Source organism: Hippocampus zosterae, chromosome 10, assembly GCF_025434085.1.
Source record: "Hippocampus zosterae strain Florida chromosome 10, ASM2543408v3, whole genome shotgun sequence".
NCBI classification, from domain to species: Eukaryota; Metazoa; Chordata; class Actinopteri; order Syngnathiformes; family Syngnathidae; genus Hippocampus; species Hippocampus zosterae.
Window position 1 is genome coordinate 17363324 of NC_067460.1, and position 10753 is coordinate 17374076.

The following is a 10753-nucleotide window of genomic DNA, read 5'->3' on the forward strand; positions in this document are numbered from 1 at the left end:
AAGCCCAATGAGGCGTGGCGCGTCTATCAAATTCACAAACACGCTTAATTAGTACTTTGCCCCGGCACGGAAATTACGAAAAGTGCATTTTTGTGCTGAGCGAAAACTACTTTCTGTTATGACATTGTCGGATGACTCAAGTCTGAGGCAACTCTGTGCACCGATACGCCCAAATGGGTGCAACACAGCCCAAAGACTAGACTTGCACGTGCACAAAAAATGAAGTTATGCCTGTTTTTTAAACCGAGTACAAGGAACCAGTCCACGAAAATAAGGCCCTACACACACTGCATGCTGGTGTCTGCCTTTTCGTTTCGAGAAAATGTGAACAGTAAACCTTACAGTTATCTGCAATGATAAAACCTTTTTCAACCATGTCATCTGTCAGAAGGTCAGCTCACCCTGATCACATATTGAGATCTTTATTACTTATCGACCCTTCAAAGAGTGTAGAAACAAAGGTCACCGCACCATTATTATCTATGTATCAAAAAAGTCTTTGAGGACATTAGCTCGGTTGTTAACATCTTTAGCATCGTTTCAAATACACACTTTGCCCAAGATTATAAACAAAGAGATAATGTGGCTTTTAATGGAAACATTAATGGTGAATTGTTTGCCAAGTCCCCCTACTTTAGACCAGGCACCGCACCAGGAATCTTTCTCTTTCAGGGCTAACGGGGCGCTCTATCAAGATGTGTGTGTGTGTGTGTGTGTGTGAATGATACTCACAGACAGAGTACACAAAATACAATTTTGTTGTTTTATTCCCTGAAGCAAACATTGAATAATTTGATTTGATCCATATATATATATATATATATTATATATACATACATATATATTTCACATCAAACCCCATCAAATCATCTTTTTTTCAGCACAAGGATTCCTCAGCAAACACACGTTTCCTTTGATTCAGTATTAGACGTCTTATCAGACTCTCATGGGGTGATATATCGTTGAAGCACTTTTCAATTTCCCCTCATACATCGTCATCTGTGAATAGTTTGGACATCTCATCACTTGTAAGACCTAGTGCTTCTGTATAGACCAGTAGAGCTGAGGTGCTGGGTGGAACGGGCCCCTGGATCCCTGTACCGAAATGTACTGGTACTCCCCATCAATGACTCCATGGGGCTTAAGGGTCTGCGAACGGGTGGCCGAGCTCCATCAACAGTTGTCGTCACTGCTGGATTGGAGAGTGAGGTGGGTGGAAGGTTCAGAGGATCCAGGTTTACAACAGGTTTGGAGGGAAGCAATGGAAATGTGATAACGGGAGCACCACCGGGCTTGGAGTTTCTGCTCAAGGCCGAGTATCCACTCGTACCCGGGTCAGACACTTGCATTTGTGGATCACCACTTTGCCCGACAATAGGACTTTTCTGTAATGAAAAAGGAAGAAGAAATGATGAGGAGGAAAGTAGCGCTGAATCATGTGTGCTCTTTACACTGCTAATCACAACAGCACCAACCACATCATTCATTTCGCAGACTACAAGAAGTGGCGGGACTGATTGCCAATAATAAAGATGCCAACTGGTGCAGGTTTAAAAACTAAACAAGATTGGTGTCAATGTTAGGAGGCCATTGGCGGTGATGTGGAGACGGTAAGCCGCACCAAGTTCCTGTGGATGCACATTTTACAGGAACAAGAGCTCAGGCTCACTTCGACTTCCTGTGAAAACTGATTAATGCACGAGTCCCACCTACTAATGTGGTTCTTCTTGCAAGGTATCATTTACACCCAAATCGGGTGAACGGTGTTGGAATTACAACACTTTGTACAACATGACTTCCACTTTTTAAGTGGCCAAAATTAATGGGACGATTGGCTGTTACGTGGGTATGTATGACTGCTGATGGAACTGGTTCACTCGTATTCATTGAGAATGCGACTGCTGACGATTCATTTCAAAATCATTTGAAGAGCCTAAAAGATGCGTTGATGTCCGAATATTTATGGCCAAACTTTAGCTCACGGAGCACTGTCCATAAATTGCAAATATATTTTCTATAAACACAGAGCGCTTACAGTCTTGTATATTGACTTACATTCTCCTTTTTCTTCTTTTGTTTCTTGACCTTTTTGTTTTCCTTGTCACTGTCACTGGAGGAACTGGAACTTGATGAACTGGAGCTTGAATGCTGAACATATTGAAGAATGCCACAGTTTGGAAATGAAAGCAGAAGCACCCACAGAATCATTCATCCAACCATTTTGGCAGACGACACCCCCGACAGTCACCCACGGCACGCATCACTGAACTGACCTTTTTCTTCTTCTTGTCCTTCTTCTTTTTCTTCTTCTTGTCCTTCTTCTTTTTCTTCTTATCACTACCAGAACGATCTGATTGCTTGGATGCAAATGCAACAATGCGGTGAGCACCATGCAGTGTTTTTCAATTTCCACAGAATAAATATCAGTTTGAGGCAGGGTTGGCAGCGATGCCTTATAAAAGTAATGCGTTATAGTTGCTCATTATTTGCTCGTACGGTAATTGAATTATTTTAGAGGAGTAACTCGTTACCAGGAAAAATAACTTTAAGTGACTAAAAGAAGGAGAGTAATGAACAGAACGTGGAGATATTCTCGCCTACTTTCAGGCAGCCACATCCCACGTTTCATACACAAGGTAACTCAATCTACATCTAAGAGACTGGAGTGTCTCAGAATTGTTTATGTTACTTATTTTTTTTATTGTGTGTTCACAACCTCCCCCATAGAATTTATTGTGTGATGTCCTCGCTTGATTTTCTGTTCTGGTGCATTATTTCCAATGTTCTTAGTGTCATTGATTTTATCGTTAATTGACCTTTTTTCAGAGGCGGTCTTTGAACGCCTCTCGAGCCGAACGGCAGAAGAGAAGGCACATAGTTCGACACACACGTGGCTGTATTTGTTCAGAGTGTTAAAAGCATGAATAAAGTGTACGTTAAAAAAAAAAAACAACACTCCAGCGCTCCTTATTTGGAAGCTGCAACATACGTAGTTTAAAAAAAAAAAGAAATTCTTTTCCGTTTACCATCCACAGAATTTGGTGCATACAACGTATGATTAGTGGTACCAGTCAATTCTAGACCAAGTCTTAAAAGACGTTGAAAAACGTCTTTGGGAGTGAATGAGTTAATAACTAGACTGCTATGTATCTTTTGTAAGAGGACCTATCGCTCCATTAATTCTACTTTATTTTAGTTAGGTTTTCATGTTGGCTCACCTTCTTTTTCTTCCCCTTTTTCTTCTTCTTTTTATCCTTTTTCTTCTTTTTCTAAAGAAATGATGTATGATTGAAGGTCTGGAAAAAGTCTCAATACAATCGTGACTAGCGCACACTTTCTCACCTTGCCACTCTCACTATCCGAAGAGGAGGAAGAGGAGGATGAAGAAGAAGAGCTCTCATCAGAGGAGCTGGCTTTCTAATGACAAAAAAAATTCAGCACACATCCCATAGGATGATTAAAACCTACTGTGAATAGATACAGGATTACGAACAACTGTTTATGTGTCCCGGGGGACTCCATTAATAGAAGAATCTAGTTTTACTCTATTTACCTTCTTCTTTTTCTTCTTCTTCTTCTTCTTTTTCTTCTTGCCATCGTCACTGTCAGATGAAGAGGAGGAGGAGGAGGAGGAGGAACTGGAGTCCTAGTTCGGAGATGAGGGAGAATTACAAAATGTGACTAATGAACACAAAAACTCTTCTGGATTATAGAGGTAAAACAAAAAAAGCAAACCTTCTTTTTCTTCTTCTTCTTCAACTTCTTCTTTTTCTTTTTCTTTTCATCCTCACTGTCAGATGAGGAAGAGGAAGAAGAAGAACTGGAGTCCTGTGAGGATGATTTTTAGAAACAGGCTTTATATGCAAGAAATAATAACAATAATAATCAACCAAAAGACATTACTACGAGATTACCAAAACAATCAAACGCAAGCCACGGAGCAATCGAGAGGATGTCAGAAAACAGTAACTGCAGAATTCACAGCACACACACAAATACTGTAGCGGATAATACAAGAGGGGCAAAAGCAAACCTTCTTTTTCTTTTTCTTCTTCTTCTTCTTCTTTTTCTTTTTCTTCTTCTTGTCATCATCACTGTCAGAGGAGGAGGAGGATGACGACGAAGAAGAACTGGAATCCTGTTAATACAGTTAAGTATAAATCGGTGTCATAAACCAACCCACGGTGAATAAAATGAAATAGATATCAGAAAGATAACATGCCTTCTTTTTCTTCTTCTTCTTCTTTTTCTTTTTCTTCTTCTTCTTCTTGTCATCATCACTGTCAGAGGAGGAGGAGGATGACGACGACGACGAAGAACTGGAATCCTGTTAATACAGTTCAGTATAAATCGGTGTCATAAACCAACCCACAGTGAATAAAATGAAATAGATATCAGAAAGATAACATGCCTTCTTTTTCTTCTTCTTCTTCTTTTTCTTCTTCTTCTTCTTCTTCTTCTCATCATCACTCTCTGAGGAAGAGCTGTCAGAAGATGAAGAAGAGGAGGAGCTGGAAGAATCCTAAACATGAAATCAAACAAATAAGTTATTGACAGCAATTAGCAACAATAGGCGTCTCTTATGTGAGATCATTTACTCATTTCATCTTAGCACGCATGACTTAAATGCAGCATGCCTGCATAAGCTCATGAGATCTAAAACAAGAGCTCAATCAACAAGATCTGCATTAACAAAGAATATTCATTGTTAGGCGCACCTGATATGTGACAATTGAATCCTGTTAAATGTTGTGATTAAAATCTATACAGTGTACTGTATTTTCTTTCTGTGATTATACACTTGGGTCAAAAATAACCCAAATGGAGTTAAAAATGTGTGAATTTGTGGATTATTCATTCATTGACATTTTTGGGTCAAATGAATAGCCCACGAAACGGCTCAAAGACTTTATACAGGCTTTATACAAATCAACTTAATCGATTGGCTTCAATAAATAAGGCCAATACACAAATTTGGGTCCCGGTAATTTATAACCCAACTGATTTTAGAATGTACCTTCTTCTTCTTCTTCTTCTTTTTCTTTTTCTTCTTCTTCTTGTCTTTTTCATCATCACTGTCCGAAGATGAACCAGAATCCTATTAAGAAAAAAAAAAATCCATCAGTCCGAAGCTCGCTTGATGCTTGATTCAGTCACATGCGCACACCAAGATCACCTTTTCCTTCTTCTTCTTCAGCTTCTTTTTCTTCTTCATCTGGTTCTCTTCCCCTCCCTCCCGCTCATCGTCACTCAGATGGCCCTCCTCGGTGTAGCCCGGCTCTGCGTTCAAGAGTTAGCATGATATCGCTCATCTGTCCAAAAACCTGCAACTGCAACATGACGTGCTGAAATTCACACTTACCACCTGGTAAGTACTGGTAGGCTGCAAATGGATCTTCTGCTGCTTTATGCTATAAAACACACACGCACCAAAAAATAATAATAATAATCCATGTTTATCTAATGTTTAGGCGAATGGCATATTGTAGGTGAAGTTCGTGTGAGTGTGTCACCTTGTCATCATCATTATCTTTGGCTGCGTCTCCAACAGCATTTTTCTGAGTAATATCAACTCCTGCGGAGAATCAAAATATGAGCATCAAGGGAAAAAAAGGTTTGGTTGCAATAATTATTAGTATCAAAAAAAGTGGACGCACTTACCTGCAGGTGACAGTGATTCTTTTGCATCCTTCTGTGAATAACAATCACTATATTTCTTCAATTCTTTCTTGGATTTTGTCTGCATTTTTTACACACATAAGGAAAACACCAAAAGTAATGTACAGTACCTTTTTTGTGTCTTTCTTTTTATCCTTTTTCTTCTTTTTTTTGTCATCATCACTGTCAGAGGATGAGGAAGAGGAAGAGGAAGAGGAAGAAGAAGATGAGGATGAGGATGAGGATGAGGATGAGGAGGAACTGGAATCCTGTAAAAGACAAACAATAACAATTATCGATGTTTTATTTTCATGATTTATAAAATAGACAAAAATCAATCGTGCATATCATAATCACACCACCTTCTTTTTCTTCTTCTTCTTCTTCTTCTTTTTCTTTTTCTTCTTCTTCTTCTTTTCATCCTCACTATCAGAGGAAGAACTGTCAGATGAAGAGGATGAGGAATGCTGTGAAGAAAAAGCAGAAAATAAATATTGATTGACGTCAACACACCATTTATTTCTTGACTTCATTTATGAAGGTTTTTTTTAGCCCAAATAATACTTCAATTGACATACGTCTACCTTCTTGTCTTTCTTCTTCTTCTTCTTTTTGTCCTTTTTCTTCTTCTTCTTCTTCTTCTTGTCACTGTCAGATGAATCGGAGTCCTGGGAAATGAGGGTGGGGAAGTCGTATTGATTAAATTGATTTGTCTTAATATGAGTTCATTTTTATATTAAATGTTGATACAACATTTTTACATTGAAATTTTTAAATATTCCAGACAACCTGCAACATCAAACAAGAATCACATATACCTCATATACCCTTACCTCAGTTGTTTATTCCAACCCGTGTCGGACAACATTTTTTTTATAACTTCACCAAAGACACAACGTTAATATAATACCAACTTTTTGATAGCCTCCCTTTGCTACTGTCAAAAAAAGGTGATGAAAACTTGACATTTTTAGAAGTCGATCTCCACATTATCACAAGTAACTATAGTGACGCCTACTTGAAAATCCCTTTGTGTTTGGAATACACTTAATGCACAACCAAACATTTTTCGGCTGCTATTTCCAACTTCTTGTTACTGCATCCAAACAGACTCGATTAAGTCCCTGAAGAACAACTAAATGTAGTCGGAAGGTTTGTCATCGTCTGCCAAAATCTTAACATGAAGAAATTGCAGCATTGGATCGAGATCAATGATAAAAGAAAAAGCACCGGGCCAAATAGGGATCCTTGAGGCACACTCGAGGCGAACAGATTCTGAATTTGTATTTCCAAGTGTGAAAAACTTTCTGCCCAAAGTGGTGTGCCTAAAGCTATTCAAGCTGTTTAGGAGGAATGCCACACGATGCAAGCGTATATGCAAGAGCTTTGCACGAGACACAACATTGAATGTTTTACTAAGTTAAATGCATCAACACATTCGCTACTATCAATAGCATTGCTCCAATCATTCAGTGTGCCGAAAAGCTACGGTGTACCTTGCTCTTTGTCTTCTTGTCTTCCTTGTCCTTTTCGTCATTGTCATCATAGGATAAACTGGAAACCTGAAACAAGACAGCAGCATCGGACAATCGTATCTGATGTTGCGTCCAAGTATTTATGATTCTCTTTCAAGTAGATCCAGATGACTGGTTATGAAATGTAACAATTCCATATGGGCATGTTTCAAATAAAAGCTTATTTGTCTTTCTCTCTCACCTGTTTTAACTCCGTGTACCCAGGAACTCCCATTTGTTCGTCTGTATAAACACAGATGAACATGGACAATTAATTTTAGTGGAAAACACATCACTGCTGCTGATTATCGTTTGATGTTCATTGAATCTGCTTTGTGACCAAATTTGCAGATGCACTGGGGGGAGGCAGAAACACCCAGTGAGGTGTACGGCGTCTACCAAATTCACAAACGCGCTAAATTAGTCCATAGCCCTGGCACAAAAATGGCAATGCGCCCCTTTTTACACTGAGCGCAGAATATTTTATGTTACCAAATTGTCAGATGACTCAGGGGCGAGGCAACGCGTTGTGCCAAAATGCCCAAATGGGCCCAAAAGAGCCTAGACTAGACTTATGATGGCATGAAAAAGAAGTTATGCCAGTTTTTGCGGCGGGCAAACAGTCTACCAAATTGGCCCCATAAGAACAACTCGTTCAGCCATGTAAAGAATGAATGCCAAAAGGTGGTGGGGTGTTCACATTGACCCTCAATTTTGATCAACATGCCTTTAGCAATTGATAATGTTGAAAATAGCAGAGAATTGTACGAATTTGTACGGCTGCGGCAATGCATTTGCAACTTGATTCAAGAAATCGGAAACTGCATTTTTGATGAGGGGCAAATGACATTGCACAAGCAGTTTTGAGAAATTCAATTCTGGTATGAGAAATCGACATAGTACCTGGGGAAATACATACAGTATATTACAATATTCCACCTACCAGTTGGTGCTACGATCAACCGGTCCCACGTGTACTCATTCACCACTTTCTTCTTCTTCTTCTTCTTTTTCTTTTTCTTGTCATCCTTCTAGATAATAATGCAATATACTGTAATTACATATCTACCCATGTATCTATATACCGGTAGTTTAACAGACGTATACACTGTATATCGAGAGAGCTCGCTCTCTCTCTCTCTCTCCCTCTTTCTCCCAATATGTGTGTGTGTGTGTGTGTGTGTGTAATATTATAACCCATTACCTTTGTCAACTGGTTTTCAGTTCAATTCTGCATGCATTTCAAAATCCCCCTGTTTGCGTTTAAGTGCATCCACAACTTCACCCCTGCCACCCTTACCGATCTGATCTTTTTTTTTTTGCATGTTTTCAAAAATATCATGCATGTCCTTAATTCAGTTGCATACACACTAAACCGAAGTATGTCAGTATGTGAATGAGCACCTGTTTTGTTCCTTCTGGGCTGGTCCAAAAAAAAAAAAAAGAAATATTGGAAACCAGTTCATTGTTACAACATGTCTGTTTTATACATTCCATATGGGTGTGTGCGCCCTGCCTTCAGTCAGATACCTCGTGCACACAGACGCACGACCTTAGCACCTCTGCCGACTTTCTCATACTTTAATTTTCTCATACTTTAATGCTTCACATCAATGTCACATCAAAAAATCACACAAGCTCACTCATCGCAAATAAGCAATCGTTTGGATTTCATGTGCATAAGATGAGAGCTGTGCAAATGGCTGCGGATTTTGAAATGTAGTCTTTCTGCAAAGATGTTGTTTTTGCCCGACTTGGCTGGAGGGGAACTGTTTGGTTCTGAACCACCTGTGATGACAACATCAGGCGGCAGACATGCTGAAGCAATATTTGAACTCGCAGATGATCGAACTTACCTCACTCTCGCTGTCTGAAGAGCTGCTGGAAGAGGAGGAGGAAGAAGAGGAGGAAGAGGAGGAGGAAGAGGAACTGGAATCCTGTGAAAAGAGTGAAGAGTGATGTTTTTTTTAAACAGATTCATTTCATTTTTTAATTCATCCACATCAATGAGATCTTTGACATTGCTGCGTAGTGTAAAAAGGGAAGGGCTCCTCATGCAATGCATTTGGCAAACATACAAACAGGTACTGTACATGCCCGCCCATTGCAGCTATGTAGACAGCCTATTGTACTCATCACAAAGTGCAATTGCTCTGCTTTTTACAAACACATTAATCACAGGCCTGACCAGTTTGGTCGAGTGCAGCCAGGAGTGTACAGTATTTACTCAGTCCAAGGTAAGGCGCACCCTGAGGAGGCTATAAAAAGCTTGGGTTACTGCCCCATAAAATACACTGTCATTTTAAAAGCAATGGCATGATTATATTTGATATTTATTCATAAAAAGCTTGCATATGTGGGATGTAGAAAAAATTACATCTTCATTAACTGTTTGCGGAGAAATTTCAAATTCACTTCACCTCCGTTGCAATACACTTTTTTTGAGATGCAGGTAATTACTTATGTTGTGAAAGCGCTATATAAATCAGCATGTATTGTATTGTATTGTATTGTATTGACAAAAAAGAATAAAAGATCACCGAAAAGTGAATGTGTTGTTCGTTGTACCTCTCGTCCACAAGATTTTTTTCAAAATCAGTTGAGTAGTTTCGGCGTAATCTTTTCGAAACTTAATCTCCACGGATAAGATAAGAAGATAAGATAAGAAGATAAGAATGATCTCAAGCCACATACTTTCTTTTTCCTCTTCTTCTTCAGTTTCTTCTTCTTCTTTTCCATCTTGCGTTTATACTCACTGTCAGAGGATGATGAAGAACTGTCATATGAGTATGGGGTCTGAAAACCAACCAACAAACAAACAAACAAAAAAATCAAATACTTGTCACTGTTTTGATACAATCAACCAACTAATTCTGTATGAATACTTACCGGGCAAACTGTAGTTTCTGCAGGTTGCTTTTTGTCATCATCATGCTGTTCTATTTCTACAGGCTCTATTTCCTCAATGACTGACCCCAACCGAACAGGAGGGATGGCCTCTGGTTCCTCCACACTTGCAGCTCCACGAGGAGCTATGGGACACACAACAGACGAAATGCCCAATGTCCTGTGTAACTCTGCAATAAAGTGTCATGATTACTCCTGAAATAATTACAGACATATTTCAAAAAGAGAGGAGTTTTACATGTTTCCAAAGAGTGTAACCGAAGTATGAGCTTAAAAAAACTATTGCTAGTTTAAAGAATGTCAATTGAATTAGCTAACCTGGAGTGAGAGGGAACTCCATTTACGTCCACCCTTCTCCTCTGCCGAGGAAACCTCCGAAACACACCTTGAAACACACTGATAATGTAGGTGAGTGAAGACTACATGATAGGGCTGGGTTGTAAAGTATGTGGTAAATGGGGTCTGGCAAGAAACATTTCAAAATAAATGAAAGTTGAAACAATTATAATTCTAAAAATATCATGAAAGTTAAAACACAGCGGAGCCCAAAATGCAATTACAGGTCTATTTATCCTGTGTGCATTAAAACATGACTGATGTGTATTTTAAGGATTAAATGCTTTGTTCCTGCCTTTATTTTGAAAACCGTAAAAAAAAACATTTACCTGTGCAAA

The 10753-nt window shown here is 39.1% G+C and overlaps 1 protein-coding gene across 3 annotated transcripts; it reads right to left on the minus strand.

Moving 5' to 3' along the window:
• Positions 1-749: 749 nt before the first annotated feature.
• Positions 750-10555, minus strand: LOC127608646 (uncharacterized protein DDB_G0271670-like). 3 transcript variants are annotated; one of them, XM_052077833.1, is made up of 25 exons: positions 10398-10555; positions 10062-10204; positions 9867-9968; positions 9029-9109; positions 8116-8200; positions 7375-7415; positions 7155-7220; positions 6243-6326; positions 6018-6125; positions 5790-5927; positions 5662-5692; positions 5514-5575; positions 5363-5411; positions 5177-5280; positions 5018-5098; positions 4412-4522; positions 4223-4327; positions 4034-4138; positions 3736-3828; positions 3554-3646; positions 3343-3417; positions 3219-3269; positions 2274-2357; positions 2056-2148; positions 750-1385 (listed from the first exon to the last, which is right to left on the minus strand). In XM_052077833.1, the coding sequence occupies exons 1-25, from the start codon at positions 10417-10419 to the stop codon at positions 1023-1025; spliced, it is 2370 nt and encodes a 789-aa protein (XP_051933793.1). In that variant the 5' UTR covers positions 10420-10555; the 3' UTR covers positions 750-1022. The 3 variants fall into 3 exon arrangements, with proteins under 3 accessions (XP_051933793.1, XP_051933795.1, XP_051933794.1); XM_052077835.1 differs by lacking the exons at positions 5018-5098; positions 5177-5280; positions 5363-5411; ... (1 more) ...; positions 5662-5692; positions 5790-5927 and having other exon boundaries at positions 3545-3646; positions 6021-6125; XM_052077834.1 differs by lacking the exons at positions 5018-5098; positions 5177-5280; positions 5363-5411; ... (1 more) ...; positions 5662-5692; positions 5790-5927 and having other exon boundaries at positions 3545-3646.
• Between the last annotated feature and the right edge of the window lie 198 nt (positions 10556-10753).